Genomic DNA, 22,160 nt, shown 5'->3' on the forward strand with positions numbered 1-22,160 from the left:
ACAGAACAAAATAAACACATTTTTCAGTCAAAAAGGACCTAAACCATTTACTGCCCGGAAACCTTCAGTGAAAGAATTACTAAGGACATGCTTAAGCAAGAAAGAAGTGAAGTTAATGAAGTAGGATACAAGAACCAACAGTGAGCAAAGAAACAGGGAAAACAGAGCTGAGTCAAAATAAGAAATTTGTATTATAAAACAGGAGCCTTCTTAAAATAATGAACCAAAAGACACACAAGAATCTTGTATGATATTTCATAATTTATTCATCGCTGAGATACATATTAAAGTTTTGTTTAACTTTTCTGGTAGTGAAACTTCATACAGCTACACTCTGGTATACTTGGGGTATTTGGACAAATTTTAGTCTTTTATAAAACAACTCGTGTCTGAACAGAAGCTATTCCTTTCTGAAAAGAAACAAGTTCTTGAAGAAAGTGTTTTCACTGAGCTTCTAAAGTTTACATATAAACTGTTCATCATTTAATAAAAGCATTATTTACAAACCAGGCAAACACGAGCCTCTACCCAGAATGCCCACCCACACCTTATCCTCTGATCCTAATCTAAGGCTAATTTATTAAGGGGAGCCTCTGTGAAATAGATACTGCCAACTCCACTTCCTTCCATATGCCCCCATTCCCTTTCACCATTTCTATCATTAACAGATGTAGCCTTTTATTGCTGTTGTTCATGTACAGATCTCTCTCCCCCGACAAATATACTATATGCTCCTTGAAGATAGGGACTGTTTTTCTCATTCCTGTGTCTATCTCCTAACACCCTGCACAGTGCCTGCACATAGTAGGCAGTTGATAAATCTTTGTTGAATGAGTGCATGAATGAATAGCTTTATGGCTTGCACATTTAAAAATTACTCATAATTTATTTTCAAATCATACTAGTTTGGATTCAAATAGTTCAAAATCAATATAATGTTCCAGGATACTTCCAACTATTGAAACTATTCAATTAAAAAATATACAACTCACACTTTATTTTAATTAGGCAATTCATAATATAATATAGGTAAAATTAAAAACTGTTATAAATATTTAATAATGCTTTATATTTTGCCTGTATATTTTATAGTACACCATAAAATTAGAATTATCTAATTAAAATATTTTCCCCTCCAAAGTTTATTTCTAATTCTGAAAACTAAAAAGTATTAATGAAAATTATGTTATATATTTTTAAACAGTAAAATGGACATATCTCATCATCAACTTTGTGGGAAAATGACAGGTACAAGTTCTGGTATGTTAGGAAGTTTAAGAAAATAGGTTCAGAATCATAAGTTGGTATTTGAGTATGAAACACAAATAATTTAAATTCTCATTAAAACAACTTCAAATTTTAACTATAAAACTGGCAGAAAGATGAGTTGTCAGCCAACATACAACAAATATATCAATCACGTTTTCAAATATTGAAAATGCTTGGGTGAGAAAGATAATCGGTTCTAAAATGAAATGTAATTAAATGAGGCTTGATCTTTTTTACTGAAAATTGAGAGCCTATTTCAGTTACTACTTGGCTCTGTTAGGAAAAGTCTAAACCATTCATTCAAAATAGAACAACTTTGTTTTCTATTTCAGACAGTGCTGTGTAAATGGCCTTTTTTGAGAACATAAAAATCATTAGTAGTAATTGTGATTCAAGTTCTAGCACTGGCCATTCCTAAGTGGATACTTTACCGGCATACTGGCACAATGTGGCCTTCAGAATTTACACCATGTGAATGTACTTTATAAGACACCTTGGTCCTTCTGGTGACTGAAGTTTCTTGGATGGGAATTCAAGATTCATCACAGAACAAATTCCAAGTTACAGTACATTGTGTTAAAATAAGGCTCCAGTGTATTTTGGAAATGTAATAAATGCTGCAGTTTTTCATGTTTACTGGATAAAAACAATTATATAAATTCTTTCTACCTTGGGTCACTTCGATACACATCTCCCCAGAAAACATATCTATTATATACAGTATTGATAACTTAGCAATTAGCTTTAAGCAATTATTTAGTAGTATTACTGCTCTTTATGGCTTTTTAAGCATTTAACTCCTTAAATATTTGAATGGTATTCACTATATTCTAATAGTTCACACACAAAAAAGATGTGAACATCAGCTTGAAAAATTACAAAGCCTTTAAAAATCAGTTTTTTTAAAAAAGGTTATTCAACAACAGATATTAGAGGTACAGAAATGAAACAAACAAAAACTCATTTAAAAATTCCATACATGATCCCCTTCACAGAATGAATCTGTAATCTTGCTTTGTTGTCAAAAATGTGGGAAAAAAAGAACACAAGAACTCCTCTCAAGTTTGGATACATTAGCAACACAAGTTTTTTTTTTCCATTTTAAAAATAACCCTTCAGATAATCCATTTTGTAAGGCTATGGTTTTAAAGAAACAATAAATGTGATATTAAAGCTCCCTTTTAAAATGTTTTGACCAATTCACTGTATAGGCTTAAATTAAAATAAGCATTTGCTTAAAGACATGAAAATGTTATACATTTCCAAATAAAAATGTTAATTATATACACTGATTATATCACATGCAATTCATATAAAGGCTACATAAATAAGGCTTTAGGAAACTTAAAGTCCAAAGTTCTAGCAGGTAAGTCAGCTGATTTCACATTACAATTCTAATGTTCAAATTATTCAACTAGTAAACCACCAAACTTTGTTTAGGATAGGTAAAGAGCCGAGCATATTTACTTTGAATATGAAACATCTTTTTCCCTATGTTGAAAAACTAGGGCAAATTTAGTTTTATATATTAGATTATATATATATAATTAGTTTAATTTTATAAGCCATGTATTAAAATACATGGTTTACAAGTATTGATTGAGATACAAGAGATTTTTGAAGAATTTTTAAAATTTGGGTTAGATACAAATTTATAGAATTAAGGAGACCTACAGCATATATCAAAGGTCACAGCTTAGTTATTTGCTATTTTCTGGTTCTTAAACTAATGAGGAATTATACTAAATGACCTATAGTCTCTTCTAGCTTTAAATTTTTGATAATGTTATTTTGCTTTTAAATAGTTAAGACCATGTCTCAAAGTTGTCTAAATAGACAATGCTGGCCTTGGATTAGTTTTTTTTCACTCCCTTTTCTGGCTTTTAGTCCCCTGTAGTTATTAGTAGGGAATAAATTTCACATATTCTACTCAGCTGATTCTTAATCCCTGTGCCCCTTCCTCTCCAGAACCCACAGTGCCCAGCACATGGTAAGTACTCAGTACTTATTGAATATTCTTGAATGAGTAGCAAAATATTAGGGATGGATCAAGAATTAAGAATCTGGAGGTGCTAACAGTTGATTTTATAAAACCCCCAACAATAATTTCAAAGCTTTTAGCCCCCTGAAAAGGGGGCTAAATTTACTTTGTTTTGTCTTTGTAAATAACAAGAAAAGAAAATATGGCACAAGAATACAAGGTTCAATTGCTATAGGTAAACTACAAGCAAGGACAAAAACAATTTTAAGTTTCTATTCATGTATTGAAGAAATGAATTTTATTTATACTACTAGTAGATCCCAGCTGCTCCAGTTGCTCTGAAATATAATCATCTTACCAAAGACAGGAAAAATGTCTTGCAGCATTTTAGTTTTAACAATTGCAATTGTTTAGTTATACTATAGAGTAAGAAGCAATTAATGAATTTTTTGTAAACAAAAAATACGTATATAAATTACCCTGCTGCCTAGGTCAAAATATATCTAACAACAAATTTTCTTGATTTCTATTAGTCATAAAAATAAAGGAAAAATATATTGCAAGTATTTTCTTTATAGATCATTCAATTAATAAACAATAGTTTAATGAACACAATATACAGTGGTTCATATGAATGAACTGATAAGGAGGCAAGAGAAGTATTCAAAACTTGACAGATAAGATATTGTCAAATATAACTAAAGAGTATCTGCCTCAATGACACCATTTACGGGCAGTAATTAGATTTTTTCACATTGCCATTGTATCTTAGATTCAAGGAAAATACAAGTCAGTAGGTTATGATCCCAAGTCATAATTAAGAACCCCTTCTTTTAGCTTGTAAGATGTAGCCTTTAGATTTGATAATTCCTCTACTTTTAACAATGACCGAATAGCGCAGTAGCCACAGTGGTACCCACTCATGTGCTTGAATGTCAGGGATGCTTTCCTGAAGAGCTGCTTGGAAACTTGCTTCAGAAAGCAGTTCTTAAAATAAACAACAAATAAAAACCCAAAGTGTTAAATATGAAAACAAAAGCACTTTACTATGCAAGTAAGTAATTAAATACAACAAAAGAAACACCTCAAAACCGAACATAAAATATGCTTATTCTTAATGTGTGGTATGAATGTGAACCAGAGTATCAGAAAGACCAAGCCTCAGACAGTTCTTTAGGAAGTTTTTGACATCTGTACCCTAGCCTATTCATAACTTCTGGTGAGTGGAGCCTGGATATTTGTATTTTTTGAAGATCTCCAGGTAACTCTAACTGACAGGCAGGGAAAAATACAAAGAAAAACAAATTACCCATCATAATCCTATCAACCGAAGACAGACCATTTCCATTGTAATGTATTTCCTTCCAACTTTTTTTCTGTTTATCAATCTCTCCACATCTTAAAAACTAGAAATCATACTATAGTTACAGCCTAATTTACTTATTTTTACACTTGTATTATGAATATTTTCCCCTGTAATTAAATATTCTGTGAAAGCATTGTTTTAAATAATTCTCCCAAAATTACATTGTATAGATATCCATAATTTATAGGTGTGCTTATTGTTCACTAAAAATTTAGATTTTTCTTAATATTTTGATAATAAAAATAATGTTCTGATGAACATCCTTAAAATATATGGCTGGCCAGAAAACAACAGGAAAATACAAGTATATTTTGAGGGGTTGATAGATTACCAATTGCTTTCCAGAAAGACTGCACTTCATACTTCCACTAGCAGTTGATGTTAGAGTGCCAATCTTACCATATCCTCACAAGCACCAACAATCATTTAAAAAGTCTTTGTCAATGGTTATCTTTTAATTTGCATCTCTGATGAAATCATAATTTTCTAACTCTATAGTTATGTCTAAGCCCTCAACTACGGCTCTGATGTACCACTCCCCTCCTAACTTACTCTTCTCCAGCCATGCTGGCTTCATGGATGTATCCTGAAATACTGAAGCACCTTGGAGCCTGTGAGTCAGCTGCTACCTCTTCCCTGAATACTCTTCTTCCACATACCCACATGGCTCTTTCCCTTCTTGCAGGTATCTGATTAATGCCCCTTAGCAGACAGGTCTCCTCGACCACCCCAACAATCCCCACACATGCACTCTTTTCTCTCTCAGCCAACTTTTCACCATAGCATACACCACCATTTATCACAACTGACATTTATTTTTTTGCCTATTTCCTCCAATTAGAATACAAATTCTGTCAAGGTCGGGATTTATCGGACTTGGACCTGTATGTCTACTCAGAACAATGCCTGGAACACATGTCTGTTGAATAAATGTCTGTTGGTCCTCAAATGTCTGTTGAATCAATCAATCAATATGGAGAGATTCCATCGGGGTCAGAACCAGCCACATGGGTGGGGAATAAATGACCAGCTACACAGTAGGACCTGGGAGTACTGAAGGACCTGCCAGCTCCCAATGAACTGCTGTGTTATTTGAACAGCATCAATAGTAAGCTCTCAGTAAATGTTAGCTATCATCATGTGTCAGGCACTTTTCTGAGTACTTTACATATATCAACTAATTTGATCCACATGTTAACCCTCTGACATAAATATTATTATTATTGTTTTACTTTGTATTTGATAATTTATCTGAATTCACACAACTAGTAAATGGTAGTTTTGATAAACGGAATGCAAATGTCTCCTTGGAAAATTAACATTAACATTAATATGGATTTGTCAGATTGTTTAACAGAGAGGAAGAACTTGAGGGAGTGAGACATAACAGATTAGATTTAACGGGAGTCAGGGGAGAGCTAATAAAGCAAATAAGGGGAAAGTTCTGAGGTCTGGCTCACCTACTTCACAATTTTACCCTGACTATAGTTAAGCTGTTACCACAACTTCTAGGACAAAGAGTAATGGAAAATAAATACTTTCTAAGGAATAAGGGTGATTTTAGAACAGAGGCAGACATTCAGGAAACTTATAAACACAATTCTATTTTAGATGACCAGCGGAGTTAAATGTTTCACATTTTGATGGCTTAAAAAAGAGAAATATTTGACACAATATCAGAGAACAATTTTATTCATTAATTTAACTAATATCTTTTAATTCAACTATGTTAAGTCTTTAGAATCAGTAAACAGAACAAATCTTTTTAAGAGAAGAATTGCTAGGTGAAGGGGGAAAAAATTAGTGAGAATGTCTGATATCTTGATCTGGGCTGTGCTTACATGAGTGCTGACACATCAAAGGTCATCAAGCTGTACATTAAGATTTATGCATTTACTGTACGTACCTCATAAAAAATTAGAAGAATTGTTTTATTACAGATCAAAATATCTGAAGATTCATAATTGGTTTATGTAGGATCAGCCTATAAATTCTAATCAAAGGGTTTAGAATTAAAATAAAGACATCCAAGTGTCAAATTATATCAGTAAAACAAAAACATAAAAAAAAGATTAAACCTCTCTTCTTATACACAATATGTTCTGCCATAGCAATGATGTATTAGCATATAATCTACATGCCAACATTTAGATAACATGGAAATAAAATATTAGATACTTTTCCTATCTCCTTTCCTACTGTAAAAAGGATAGTTTTTTTTCAAGCAGAGCTAGAACAGGGTACAGGCTCATCCATCACCTGTTGGTAACAACTGCTGTTAGTAACTACTGTTATAAGAGCTCTCCCCAAAGTAAACAGATAAATATATCTACCAACATATGGAGAATTAAAATTTAAATATTTCAGAATAAATCAAGTAATTCTTTATTAGATTTTCACTAGAATGACTTTAAAAAATATGCAGCTACTTACTTGTGAAAGCTTTACTGGAGGGGGAGAGACAAAAGTCACTATCTCCTGGCATCATTTAAATGGACTAATAAGAAAGTTAGGTTTTCAGATGAAATACTATAATACTAATGTTTCAAATCAGACAGATAGTACAGTATAGTGGGGAAAGGGTCCAAATTCAGCCAGGACCTAGGTTCAAGTTCACACTTTGACCTACACCAGCCAGTTGGGTGACCTTTGCTGGTTTTTTCAACTCTGAGGCTCCATTTCCTCATCAATGAAATGCCTAGTTTCAGCTGTTGTGACGAAGATACAGATAGTCTCTTTGAGGCTTCTGGCATGATGTCTAGCATTTGAGGAATAATAACTATTAGAACTCCTATAAAACAGTGAAAAAAATGACAATAGGGCAGACTGCTAATTAATGGTCTAAAGTCTTAAGAGGTCATCCATAAATATCCTAAATAGAAGCTGAATCAAATCACTCATATAATGCCATCTTTTTTAAACATGGAAGTAAAAGTTGAATATTTTTTTCTCCAAGAATTTTATTATACCTGTAAGTATAATTTTGCACAGTATTTATTAAACAAGAACCTCTATAAAAATGTCACAGAGATTTAAAACTTTCACAATACATTTCTCACTTAAAATTACACAAAAAACTGTTTCATAGAGCCTATATGTTTACTAAGCAAAATTCTTCTTCCTCTCCCTATGAAACAGTAAAAAAATGAGAATGGAGCAGACTTCTAATAAATGGTGTAAGTGTAAAGTGTTCTCTTCCCAGCTTTCCTAGTTATCTTGTAAAAATGTTGATAAAAATTATTCTATGGAAGGCAGAGAAGCCATTCTTATTAACCAAATGATGTTTCTGATTAACACCAAATATTTAAGTTTTGACAGTAATGATATTAAAACACCTAATCAATTACATATCTTAAGATGCTTAAATTTCAAATTCAATTGTACCTGCCTCTTTTTCCAGATATTTATCCTCTTCCATTAAGTGGCTCTTTGGAGTAATCTCTTTTGTACTATGCAAGACTATATAGGATATTATTTAGAATATCTTAAGAGACCTCTTCTGTGTAGTTTAGTATTTATAAACCTCAATAGGCTGGATGTTTAGGAAACAAACTCTTCACTTTTTTTCCAATGGTACAAAGACAAAACTAAAGCTTCTGAAACTAAAACAAAGGCATTTATGTTTTGCACTTATACATTTATCCCTGTACATAATTAAAAATTAAATTTTAACAAGTAGCCTCTTATAACATAAAAGCTCACAATCAATCTCTATAAATGAAAATTTCAGTCTTACCTTTTGGATCATTATGAGTCAATAGCTGTATGTCAAATCGTTTAGCAAATGCAGTCAAATCTGGTGGCATCACACAGCAGGAGGCAAGATTAACTTGGTTACTATTTGGTTTTACCTAGAGGAGAAAAAAAATCATGACATTGCCATTAATTAAGTGCTACAAAAAGTAGAAAGCAATAGGACTCAATTTAGAAAATATGAAACATCACATTCTACAGTGCTTGCAAGTTTACAGAATACTTTTATATGAATGTATTTATTAATGTTAGGCTCTTCTAACTCATGTTAGTGGTAACAGGGAAAGGAAAACAGTTCTAGGAGGCGGAGAAGGCCAACATAGTGCTACACTATTTAAAAAATCTCTGCGAGAACCTGGACTCGAATACGCTTGACCTGGAAACAAACGTGGCTCTAAGTCTGATGGTTCTAGCTGCAGAGTGGGTCTGTCTTAAAGGCAGAGGATCAAATTCAAGTGATAAGTATATTTAATGTTAATGTATAAAAGATGGTTATTAAACACATTTTGAAAAAGAAGAATTAGATAATTTCTAATAGCTGTTCTGGTTGATTTACAGATTCGTTCCGGATCACCCAAGTCTCTCCAGTATGATCTTAGCCACACTATGGCTATCAAGTCAAAGAGAGAAGGGACAACATTTTCTGTATGGTCTTCCTGTCCTTAAGAAACTAAGAGCTCTGAAAAGGAGAAGGCTAGGGATGAAGTAAAAGGAATAAAGAAGAATACAGAAACAAAAGGTAAAATACAGAAACTGAAGGTAAAGGAAGCAACTTCCCTGATAATTTTGTAGGCTATTAGGCCAGAATGGCAGTGATTAATTTATGACACCTACTCATTGTATGAACTAAAAAGTCCTATATATCTTTAAGTAACAGCAAAATATTTGTTGTGTCTGGTATTCCCTTACTTAGGAAATTAGAACCATGGCCTAATAATACCTAAAGAAAAAATGTAATATATTTATCACATAAGTAAAACTGAAGGAAACAGCCTTAATTCATTTGGCTATGAATGCTTCAACACACATTTTATAGTGTTTCTATCACCCATTTTAAATGAGATTGAGTTCCATTAAACATGTATTTGAGAAAAAAAGAATCCAACACTTTAGCTAAAGCCTGCCTCAAAACTGCCACATTTGGAAAAGTCACACTACAGTGAGTGTCTGCTATGTGCATGAAGCTCAACAGGATGCAGCAAAGGCTCTAAGAGGCTCCTCTCCAAGTGTTTGCACTCTGGCTGCCCTTTACCTGTGCCCACCGATATAGCTGTTCCAACTGCGTCTTGTCTAGATCAGAGGTACCTATTGCAATAATCTTTTTGCTCTGAACTAAGTTTTCTAATTCCTCCCAATAAGGCTGCAAATGCTCCAAGGAAAGATTAACTCCATCTTCAATAGGAGGTGAAGCAATGATCACAGAATCCAGTTGTGCAATTCCAAGGACTGAACAGGCTGATGTGAAGAAAAACACAGAGTATAAATGTTTTGTTACATAATAAAAACAATTTTTTCCAATGTCTTTCAAGTATCCCACTGAATTCTATGGGATACAGTTCACTATGTTTTTTATATAAAGATCATGTCACTCAGTTTCATAATTTACCTCACCTGTCATTTAGAACATTTTCATCTCTTAAAAAAGTATCAGTGCCCATTCACCCACTTGGTTTGTGTGGCAGATGTGATTTCCTTGACCTGCCTCTCTCCTGGGGAACTCACGCTTACCACAGGTGCCTATTTCTGGAGAATAGGCCTCTTTCTTGTTCCCTAGGTCCTAGGATTTTTCGGTAGCTTCCTTATCTTTGTAAAATTTTCTTCTCCAGCTTACTAGTATCAAATATGGATAATCACAAGAATTCTGACCTAATATTCTATAATTGGTAGTCAGAGAAAAGAATAAGCTTGAGATTCTGAAAAACTGAATTTATGGTCTTAATCCATATTTATGGAGATAATTTCTTAATTTCTATAAAAATTTAAGAGTTTATTTTTAATTATTATTCACTTCACAGTAATCAAAGAGCTACTTACTATTATTATTATTATTTTATTAAGGTATCATTGATATATAATCTTATGAAGGTTTCACATGAGCAACATTGTGGTTACTACAATCACCCATATTATCCAGTCCCCCCCACATCCCATTGCAGTCACTGTCCATCAGCGTAGTAAGATGCTACAGAGTCACTACTTGTAAAGAGCTAATTATTTAAGGATTCAACATAAGTATTGAAGAATGTTTTAAAAGAAAAAGTTTTGAAAAACCATACTACCTCAATAACCCAATCAAGTACTGAAATGGATAAAAATGTTTTGTTGTTGTGTTTGTGGTATTTCACCTATAGTACAAAAAGAGCTAATATGATTGAGGAAAATTTCCATCTCCAAACATATAATTAACATCTAATTATGTTACATTGCTCTTACATATCAAAATACAGGCCCTATATAAGCTGGTATGATTCTACAGAAGCCTTAAGAAATTATGCTAGGATGTTGAAAGGTAAAATTGGATTTAACTCATTTTCTTTTTACCTCGACCTTAACTGAAGATATAACTAATACATCTACACTACTTTAAATTCCACAATGAAGATAGAAAGTTAAATTTCTGCTTACCCATATCAACGGCATTTCTAGTTGATGATGAAGAATTTGATTCTACAATGAACAGTTTTGCTGGATAACAAAGAAAAAAAAACCTGATGACTACTATATAGTATTAAGTGTTAATAACACTAACATGACAGGTAATCCTCAATTAATTATTTTTCTTTTTCTAGTCACACAATTTTATAATTTTCATTTTAAGACATAAAAGTGTATTTCCATTGTAATTTTTAAATTATATGCTAGTTTCCCATGCACATGTCTGTCAAAACAAAAAAGCAAATACTAATTTCCCATTTGTTACAGGCAGCTCAGAAATAGAAACTTAAGTTAGTAAAATGTACATTTTTATGAATTAAACATGGAGCATATTATATACTTTAACCAATAAACTAAAATACACATAGAGACAAAATTAAATTACTTGTAATGAGAAGAAACTTGAAAAGAAAACCCTGCAGCCCCATCTTCCTGATATAGTCACTTGAATTTTTAGACATTACCTCCAGTTCTTGGTCATATAAAGCAGACTATATAAATTTTTATAGTAATATAAATTTTACAGTAACATAAATTGTATTTATAGTAATAAACTTCTTACACCTTTGTGCAGTATTTAGTTATCCTAAATTTTTAAAAAATTATTAAAACAGTAATGTATCCCTCTATAAATGAGGAAACCTACAAGAGTAGAAAGACCAAAAAAAAATAAAAGCTGACAATAGTCTCATCACCAGAAGCAATTAGTTTAGAGTTTGAATACTTTTTATTCTTAGTGAATAATTTTACAAACTCATTTTTAATGGTTGAACATTATTCTAGAATTTTGATATGGCATAATTAACTAAATGATTTCCTGCTTTTGAAATTTAGGTTAGTTCCAGTTTTTTGTTATCATATACAATGCTAAAATAAACATCTTGGTAACTTTTTGCTCAATTTTATGCTGAAGCATTTCCCAAGTACAAATTGTCAGAATGTGATATATGAGTCCAAAGATCTGATATTTTTTGGGAGTCTTGTTCTATTTACCTCCTATTTCTATATAAAAGATTTGTACCAGTTTACTAAACCACTGAAAGTTAAGAGTTACTCTAACAGTACAGGATGCTATTAAAAATATACTTTTTGCTAATTTAGTAAGCACAGTATATATCTGCCCACTACCACATTAATTGGCATTTCTTTGGTTACCAGGAAATTTTAGTAGCTTTCTGTATTTATAAGGTTAAGGCTTCGGTCTGATTTCAATTCAGCTTTGTATGCATACATTTAGTTTATGTAAACTCACTGTTCAAAAACCTAAATTTACTCAATAGACAAATAGGTTGAGTAGTAGGAGAGCAAGAAGAGAGAAATCAGAAAGAGGAATGGAGAGAAAATAGGGCTAATGATATACCCTTATGTAAAGTGCCTGACATTCAACATACACAACTTATCCTTGTATGTTTCTTTTATTTGTCCTTTCTACTGCTATATAAATCTTCCTAAAATATTGTTTTCTCACATTTCTCTTCTATTTAAAAGCCATCACAGCTCCCCTACCAGGTGAGAGTCCATCGTCACCTCTTGGCCCAACCTCAGCTCCTACACTTATGCTCTACGAAAACCCTTCCCGCCACTATCCCAATGGCTATGCATGTGTGCCATTTGAAATGGTCTCCTCTCTCTCTCTGAAAGAAGAGCATTTTTAGATAGATAGAGGGAAGAAAGCTCTTCATAGGGGGAAAATTTTGGTACCAAAATTTGAGATAAAAAATCTCCAGCTCTCCAGGAACTGAGGGCAACTTCTAAGACCTCCAAGATGTATCTAAACTGTAAGTAACTGCAATCAATCACAGAGACAATGTTGGTTTTACTTCCTTTCCCACAAAAACCCAATATGAAATCAATAGGAAGAAACTTTGGATTCAGGCATACTTGGATGGATTCCTGGATCAACCACTTACTAGCTGTCTCACAAGTTGCAAGTTATTTAATGTTACTTATGTAATGAAGAGAACAGACTTACCTTGTAGAATTGTTTGAATAATTATATAAAGACATATAACCAAAAAGTGCTAAGTACAGTGCCTGGTACAAAGCAAGACTCAACAAATGTTAGTTATTATTATTAGGGTAAAAAAATAAGTCTAAAGACTTATCTCATCTTACAAGTCTACCTCAATAAAAATAACCACATCACCACAACCACAAATAGTAATAAATAATAGCTACCTAGCACTGACATTGTGCAAGCACTGTGCTAACTGCTTCTTTTGTTATTTTATCCAACTTACAAAGAAGTCTGAAACTGATGCATATTACCATTTTATAGATGGGGAAACTGAGCCTCAAAGGGGTTAAATAACTTGTTAGTCCAAAGTTATACCAGTCAGTAAGCAGCACACCCAAGAATTGTAATTAGTCATGTTCAAGCTTGTAACGGCTGTGCTATGCTGACTGTAAGCTGAGGACAACAATAGTGCATCTTTCATTTTTCCATCCTGTAAGCATAGCACAGTCTCTGGAAAGCAGTCGCTCTATACATTTGTTGAATGGGTATAATATGTATTTTATTTCTCTTTATGAAGCTTGTTGCCCAGATTTCTTTCTACATTCCCAGGCAACCTCAGCCATTGCTTAGCAGTGTCCCACTAGGAAGGGAGGGCTGATTGCTTGCCTTGGGTACACATCACTTTTATTCTTTCCATTCCCTCCACCATAATCATCCTAATGCTTTGAAGTCTGGCATATTAACTAATGAGGCCATTGTGAAGAACAGCAAGGTGAAGTTCTATTCTGACTCCACTTAAGTAGCTAACACTGACCTACAATTCCTTCTTAGTATTGACATTAAAATTATGTTGAAAAAAAATTTATATTTATCATACTTAGTGACTGAGTTTCTCATTATCAGAAAAAAAGAAAGGCTTATTCCCTGACAAAACCTTGCTATCACTTCCACTGTATAACAAAATAAATTGTAAAGGCTGGACTTTACCAGAAACCTTCATTTCTTCTCTTTCATCAGGATTTATCTTTTCTACTGCATGAGATACAGTACATTCCAAGACATCTGGAAACTCCTATAATAAACACATGTTTGCAATAAATATAAAATTAGTGTTTCTGATTAGCTATGTTTTCTATTGTTGACAACACCCCTTAGAAGCAGAGAACCCATAAGACAAAGGATTCTCCACCTCATGTCTAGAGGGGTTCATAAGGTTTGCAAAGCGCTGAAATAAAGGAAAAATGCTGTGTGTGTGTGTCCATTTTCTAGGGAAAAGTGTCTCATTTTGATCGGGTACTCAGAGGGATGCAAGATCAAAAGAGACAAATGGGGCAGAGGGTACGTACATGTGAAGAGTTAAGAGACACTAGAACAGCAGACAATTTTACTTAGAAAAAAAGCTAATGAAAAATAATAAATATTATCCATTCTGGATAATGACATGTTAAAAACTTTCTATATTAATCACAAACATTTTAAACCAAAACTTTTTTTTCTGGGTATAAGAAAAAGTAAAGGCCATTCCAATGTATTATAATGAATTATTTATGAGGAAACTGATTAAATGTTAGTACATATAAAACAGAAATATATTAACTCACATTTACATAATTAAAATAAACAGTGATGCCTTTCCCATAATTCTTGATTGTATTACAATGCCTGGCACATATCAGGGGTTCAGTAAGTGTTTACAAGTCATGCACAGTGTAGATGGTCATTTCAGAGAAACAGCAATGATGGAAGATATTAATCATTGTCTGCCTAGCAGCTCTAGAGTTATAAACTTGCAATATGCCCAGGGGAGCAAATATTTCCAGAGTACATCCTCTTCCACACTTAAAGTTGACTATGTAATTTGTTACCAGCTGTGTTGGATTCCAAAGAGTAGTTTACAGACAGGTGCTCTGTATATTAACTTTTATGATAATAGCTATATATTGACATTTAATGAAACACAGCTCCTTAATGTTTTGCCAGAAGCTGACATTTAAAAAATTATTTCTAGTGACTCTATGATTGGAGTAATACTCTACCAAAGCAATCTACTAACCAAAACTGTTTGATAGTCACTCCTTTACTAGACCAAATATAAACAGGAACAATTACATTGTGAGGAAACTGTGGCAGGAATTAAGCACAGAGAATCCAAGTACCTTGTCTATCTGAAGAGCTGACCTCACAGTCCAGAGTTTCTGTTTTATGCTTATGTCTACTGGGTCTGACTGCCATCTCAGCAAATCAGCCACAGGAAGTTTTATGCTAATTTCCTATTTGACTTCCTTATCAAAACTGAGGAAATTGATTTACAGCTTACTTCCCTTTTGACCTACATGATTTCTTCATTCACATTTTACTTACCCTGATCAAATCAGAGCTGATTTGGGAACTCCACTCATTCAAGGTCTTTTGGATACAATCTCGAAGCTGCAAAAGGAATGCATTTTGAAACTGTTATTCAAACTCAATAGAACTTTTCTATATTTCTATTATAAGAAGGTATTATTTTGATAAGTAGGAAAAGGAAGATGTCAATAAGAAATACCATACGAAAAATCTTTAGTTCTACAAGGTTTTTGTTTTCGTCAACAAAGATAAATTTGTATGTTCTATCTATCTTGCTTTTAATTCTCAAATGTCATGACCTAAGCAGTCATCTAATTATTTTTCAAGTGTTTTAAAATAGAATGAAATTAACCAATGAAAATTTAAACTCTTGAGACATAAAGCATCTGTAAAGAAACAAAAAAATTTTTTTAAGAATAAGGTTTATAAATGGAGGACATGAGTTCAAGACCAGGGAGCATGACTAGAATTAATATTAACCACTATACTATTCTTCAAAGACAAAGGATACTCAAGTGTGGCCAGAGGAACTCCTACATCAGATTCATCTGTACTGTTCATTAAAAATTCAAATTCCTGAGTCCCATCCTAGACCTGTTGAATCACTTTCTAAGGGCAGCACTCTCATTTTAACAAGCATCACAAGTAGTAAGTACTCTTACGTTTGAAAATCACCATAGTCATATCTCACAGAAGTCACCTTGTATAATGTCAGTCCATCTATCATTTCCTATTAGGTACATCTCCAACACATCTTCAATGTTTTCTTATATAAATAAGCAAAAAAACTTTTACATTAATATTATAGTATGCTATAAATTCATTAAAGTGTTTATTCTTTCATCTCTTACATGAGTGTTTTTCAAACTTATTTGATCGTGGTCCAAAGTAAGACATACATTCTACACAGTGAGTGAGGACCTACATGCATGTAACAGAACAAGAATTTACAAGAGGATATTTATGTTCACTACATACAGGCACTCTGGTGTCTTCTATTCTATTAGAAAAAATATGCTGTTTTAAGACTCACTAAACTGATTTATGACCACTAATAAGTAACACTAGCAGTTTGATCACGGCCTTAGAAATATCCAAGGGCACAGTGCTTTGCATTCTATGGACAGTCAATGAAAAAATAAATAAGTAACTAGAAGCAAGTCCCTGAATTGCAAAAGCACTTTCCTGATAGCGACAACAGAGACTAAACTTCTGAACTCACCATCTGATCTATGATTGCTGATGATAAAAACCAATACAAGCATTTTACTGCTTATATCTTAGCACAGATAATTACTAGGAAAAACTGGCTTACCAATTTAAGAGCTCAAAGTCACCTATGTAAAGATTTACTATCCAGAACAACACTATGTGCTATCCACAATAGCCCATAAGAATTCAACTTCCAAGGTCTATATTTTTTGGAAAGTATTATGTATAATCCAATTTAACTAGATAAAAATCATTCCAGACAGAATTATGAATCAAAATTATTTTACAAGTTAGTAGAAGTTGATGTAGCAGGACCACCTAGAAGTTAACAATTCTATCAGGATTGCTTTGGCTTAAATCATGGGAGAATTTTAGTAAATTTTCCTCTGGAAGGATGACTCATTTGCATAAGGCATTCCTTAATTCCTCAATTCAGAAAGGTGTCTCTTCGGAGTATTCACCCCCTTCTTGAAACCATTTTTTAAATTAATGTTGGGTTCTTCAAAATATCAGGACAAATCATAGAACAGTCCAATGTTAAAATAATATGAGAAAATCATTGACTTTATCACAAACCTAGTGATTTTTAATCTTCTCAATGTTATCTATATTGACCAAACCTTTTACTTTTCTGTTTTTTGCCCTTTTCATTATCATACACACCTAGTATTCATACATTCACTGAAGATAAGTATCATCATAATGTAGTGTTTCATTAGATCTACAGTTGTATAAGAGTTTTAAAAATAGCACGATTCAACAGGCCAAATACCTTTACAATAAAGAATTGGACAAGACAGTCCCATAAAGGCCCATTTAAAATAAAAGGTTTGATTTCATGAAATTTTAGGGAAACAAAAAATCTAGGCAGAGACTGTGGGTAAAATTGTAATATTTCCAGAATATCTCACCTGGCTTTAGTACATCTGCGTATCAATAGGCATTTAGAGGTGGAAAGAAGTATGGCTTTAGTGCATTTGCATCATTCCTCAGGGGTGGAGAGAAGTTCATCTCCAGATCAATGGGTAATTAACAGGTGCTTATCTGCACCTGAGAGGGGAAGGGAGGGCTGGTTTTGGCTTCTGCTGGAGCAGGAAAGAGAGAAACGGCGCCAGACTGCAGTTTGTGAGCAATAAATGGGTTTTAAACTTTATTTCTCCCTGTGATTGATTTTGGTTTTTAGAGATATTTTGCCCCAGGATTTCCTCTCCCCGGACTTAGATCTGGCATAGTCGGCAGGATTCCTCTGAACCCAAAATCTGTTATAATGGGTGTGACCTTTGGGAGGTCCACCCCTAGAAATGATGGGGAGAAGTGGCACTTGTGCCGAAGGACATGTGTCTACACTCGTGTGGTCATGGAGGCACCACCATTGCTGCTGGCTGCACCGACCCCCGCTTGTGGCCTAAGCCTAAGGCTACTGCTTCTGCCACTGCTGCTGCTTCTGCTGCCAGCTGGAGCCTGGTCACAACTATGGGAAGGCGCAGAGGTCTGGTATATCTTAACAGAGAAGCAACTGGCTGCTGTGTACCACGCCTTGCTGCCTACAGAGCCCATCACCGGAAAAACTCTGACCAAGGTAATAACCACCTATCCCATCACGGGGTGGGCGAGAGACTAGCCCCAAAGGCCATAGAGTAGCGTGGCACAGACATCTACCGTATATCATGTGACTGGCCATTTGCCTTTGGCATCCCCAGGAAATAATGAAGCAGATGCATTGGCCCAGGTGCGCTGGTTAAAAGGAAAGCCTGCCTCTGATGTGGCACAATGGCTACATCAGCATTTGGTACACGCGGGGCAAAAGACAATGTGGGCTGTAGCCCATTGGGGCTTGCCATTGACTTTTGAAGAAGTCAGCCGATCCCAGAAGGAGTGCCCTGCACGTTGTGCAGATCAGCAAACCACCGAGAGAGGCCTAGAGCGTCTCTTTGCAGCCTATGGCCTATTGCCAGTGATTGATAGCCATCAAAGCACCCACTTTACTGGACATGTGTTGCAAAGATGGGTGCAGCAATTAGGAATAAAATGGACGTGGCTCTGGACATTTTGACACATGGACCGGCAATGGCTGGCTCTTCTGGCACCTTGGGGAAAAGGCCTGGAAGCTGGCCTCCTGTGTATTCCTGTAGTAACAGCAAAGTGGCCCAATCACGGTTATTTGCTTCTACAGTCCTTGTGTCCTGGATGCGCCCCCTGGCTGCAGCTGCCAAGTGATGGCTGGAATGGATGAGCTTTGGACTTAGTCCGCATGGTACTTTGAACCTAGCTGAATCCTCTGGCTTGAGAATTATCATGGTTGTGTTGCTGCTGTCAAGAAAAAAATGCTTAAAGAGAGCCTTGACTTTGTCTAATGTTTGGTGAAAGTTTTGTGAGCAATCTAGCATAGTTGTTAGGAATGAGTAAAGAAGTTTAAAATCATATTTTGTGCTTAGTGAGAGATTGTGCTATAAAGTACATTTACTTAATCTGCATGGGCTGAATCCTCTGGCTTGAGGATTATCAAGATTTTATTGCTGTTGCTATTTATGTTATTAGATTGGTCGGAAGAGGGGGAACAAGTAAACTGTAAGGCGAGATTTCTGGAGGGATGGCCTGTGGGTAAAATTGTAATATTTCCAGAATATCTCACCTGGCTTTAGTACATCTGCATATCAATAGGCATTTAGAGGTGGAAAGAAGTATGGCTTTAGTGCATTTGCATCATTCCTCAGGGGTGGAGAAAAGTTCATCTCCATATCAATGGGTAATTACCTGGGCAGGGAGGGCTTATCTGTACCCCAGAGGGGAGGGGAGGGCTGGTTTTGCTGCTGCTGGAGCAGGAGAGAGAGACGGGCCGGACTGCAGTTTTGTAAGAAATAAACAGGTTTTAAACTTTATTTCTCCCTATGACTTATTTCAGTTTTTAGAGGTATTTTGCCCTGGGATTTCCTCTCCCCAGACTTACAAAACCATAGAATTGAAAAAACAAACATTAGAGCTAGAAGAGACCTTCTAAGAAATGTAATCAAACTTCCTACTCAATGTGTATATTTGCTCAATAATGAGTGATTTATTCAGTTTGTTTGTTCAATGAGGTTAAACTGTTTCCAGAAGCATATCCTAATTTGGAGTTCTGGTTGTTACAAAGTTCTTTTTTAGGTGGACACAAACATGCCTCTCCTAAGCTATTTTCCCTACAATATGCTGTCATATCTTCAAGTTTTTCTTAAATGTTTTTCCAGTTTCTTTAGTTTCATCCCTCTTATGCAGCACCCAAAATAAAACACATAGAAGAGAATTTGTCCTTTGAACACTTTTTCAAAGTTTGGGGTATAACTCATTACTGCATTAAGAAATCAAGGTTTTAAAAATTAAAATAGGATAGAAAAAAATCAGAATTCACAGCATATAGTAAGGGATAATATCTTTTCATGAAGCCTTTGATATATATATATATAAATTTATATATTAAATATGTATATATATATAATTTATAACTATGAACTGGATAGTAAGGTAAATGCTTCTCACTGAGTTTGCAGTCAAAAACCCTTGAAAGCAACTACTTTGAGTGTGTTGCACTGAGACAAAGACAGAGAAAATTTCACCCAATATTATCAATATACATGAAAAATGGTGTATTGAACCAGCAGCATTGGAGGAAGTTAAAGGTCTAGAACTAAATACTTAAGTTTATTTAGCTTTGGAAGAAACAGTCCAAGTGGCATGGTCTAAATGAAAGAAGACATTCAAACTAAGCTGAAACCTGAGCACAGAATATGGTAGATTTTGATTCCCATTAGAGTTACAACCAAGAGTTCTTGTCTCCTGATGGGCGTCACTCGTAACACAGGCCTGGACACAGGTCCAGCGCTACTCAGAGGGGTGCCATGTGCTTGCTGCCCAGTACATCGCCAACATCTTACATAAATGGGTAGAAACTGCCCATGCACAAAGCTGATAACATCATAAAATGACAGTTTAGGACACTTTTTTCTTCTCATCAAGATTTGTTTTATGTTTCTCATTGAGCCAGATAATAAGGGAGATAAATGCGTGTATGATGAGAGTTTTCACGTATTCTCTTAATCCTCACAACCAGCTGATGAAGAAGGTAACATTATCTACCTTCAAAGTTATGTAAGCAGACTCAGAGAGGGTAACTTTCCCAAGTCACACGCATCCTAAATTAAAGGTTTGTTTTATTTATTGCTATTTTTTAATACTAAAATTGTCCCATATCACCAATATGCCTCAGCAATTAATTGTGCACAATGACTGTCTCTCTTGCTAGCCAGCTATGTAACAAACATGGAAGAAGTGTGTAATTCCAGATAAATTTCTGCCACTTCAAACCAGTGATCAGTCTTTAGGTAAATAAATGGAGGCAGACTAATCTAGCACAAGAAAAATATATACCTTACTGCAAAGCCGAATTGGAGAGTTTAGTCATTTGTCTCACAGCAATAAAATTGTCAGAGTCCTAAAAGCCAACTGGATTATTATTACTTCATCTAAATCCTCAAAAAGCTTATCTCTAAAACTATTTCTTTACCTGGACAGGATGGGGAAAGGAAGCGAGAGATAAAGCGAGGTTCTGGCCCTCTCCGAGCCCCCTGCCAGAGAGGGATCCAATACGCAGGAGAGCTTGGCTACCCGGGCGGAGGAGCACCCGCCAACTGCATTAAAACGCGTGGCCCGCAGCAGCAGGTGAGGACGCGCGGAGAGCTGACAGCGGCCCCGGCTGCTCCCGCGGGCGGAGACAGGACGCGCGCCTCCCCGGCGCCCTGCGCTGCGCCCCGAGCCCGACCTCTCGCCCTCGCCTCCGCGCGCTGCCTCCCTCTCAGAGTCGCCCGGCCGGCCCGCGCCCTGCCCCAGGCGCCCCGCTCTCCTGCGCTCACCTCCTCGCTGTGCGTGGACGGGCACTTCTTCCGCAGGCGGCCCCAGTTCAGCAGGTTTCCCGTCTGCAGGTGCAGGGTGCGGGCCCGCGCCAGGAGCGCCCCGGCCGCGCGGCTGTCGGTGCCCATGGCAGCGTCCGACGGAGGCCGCCCAGCAGGATGCGGTGCCCGAGGCTGGAGAGCCAAGCGCAAGGCTGCCCGCCCCGCGCGGCGGGACCTTGGCCTGCGCTCGGGCCCGAGGGAGGCCGGCCGGCGCGGGAGCGGTGGCCCGGCGACCCGGGAAAGACGCGCTGTGGCTGCGGCTCCTGCTCCTGTCGCCGCGGGAGAGCTGCCTACCAACTGAGACAGCCGCTTCCTGGAAGACAATGACTAAGCAGAAACCGCGGCGGGGAAAGTGCTTCGTAACCGTTACCCGTCCCGCGGCGGGGCCCGGCGGGGCGGGGCGGCAAGCGGGCAGCGGGATGCCGGCAGGCGGGTGACTGGCCCTCGGCCTGCGGCGGGCGTGGCGCCGGGCGGCGGAGAGCGGGGCGCACGGGGCGGAGCGGGGCGCGCGGGGCGGGGCGGGCTCCCCCTGCTGGTCAGAGGACAGCGCGCCGGCCCGCGCCACCTCCGCCTAGTGCCGCCTACTGCGCTCGCGGTCTCGCCTCCCAGCCAATGGGCGGTCACGCTGGTGATCTCGTTGCACACCTCCTTAGAAAGGCCGCGAAGGCGTCCTCCAAGGCTTTGAAGAACTGGCTGGTT

At 36.3% G+C, this 22,160-nt stretch overlaps 1 protein-coding gene across 2 annotated transcripts; it reads right to left on the reverse strand.

The window, feature by feature from the left end:
• Positions 1-241: 241 nt before the first annotated feature.
• On the reverse strand, positions 242-21,936 carry GCLM (glutamate-cysteine ligase modifier subunit). Of its 2 annotated transcripts, none has more exons than XM_036906515.2 (7): positions 21,423-21,922; positions 15,343-15,408; positions 13,969-14,053; positions 10,995-11,054; positions 9,622-9,824; positions 8,353-8,467; positions 242-4,237 (listed from the first exon to the last, which is right to left on the reverse strand). In XM_036906515.2, exons 1-7 carry the CDS (start codon positions 21,546-21,548, stop codon positions 4,068-4,070), a joined length of 825 nt encoding a protein of 274 aa, XP_036762410.1. In that variant the 5' UTR covers positions 21,549-21,922; the 3' UTR covers positions 242-4,067. The 2 variants fall into 2 exon arrangements, with proteins under 2 accessions (XP_036762410.1, XP_036762409.1); XM_036906514.2 differs by lacking the exon at positions 242-4,237 and adding an exon at positions 4,244-7,407 and having other exon boundaries at positions 21,423-21,936.
• Between the last annotated feature and the right edge of the window lie 224 nt (positions 21,937-22,160).

The sequence above is a fragment of the Manis pentadactyla genome, chromosome 4, assembly GCF_030020395.1.
Source record: "Manis pentadactyla isolate mManPen7 chromosome 4, mManPen7.hap1, whole genome shotgun sequence".
Lineage (NCBI taxonomy): Eukaryota > Metazoa > Chordata > Mammalia > Pholidota > Manidae > Manis > Manis pentadactyla.

Excerpts from the sequence above, each read along its gene's own strand:
- GCLM (XM_036906514.2), bottom strand. The coding sequence starts at position 21,548 with ATGGGCACCGACAGCCGCGCGGCCGGGGCGCTCCTGGCGCGGGCCCGC. Across the intron at positions 14,054-15,342 it reads TCAGCTCTGATTTGATCAGG|GAGTTTCCAGATGTCTTGGA; the intron begins GTAAGTAAAATG and ends TGTTTATTATAG. Across the intron at positions 11,055-13,968 it reads AGAAGAAATGAAGGTTTCTG|CAAAACTGTTCATTGTAGAA; the intron begins GTAAAGTCCAGC and ends TTTGTTATCCAG.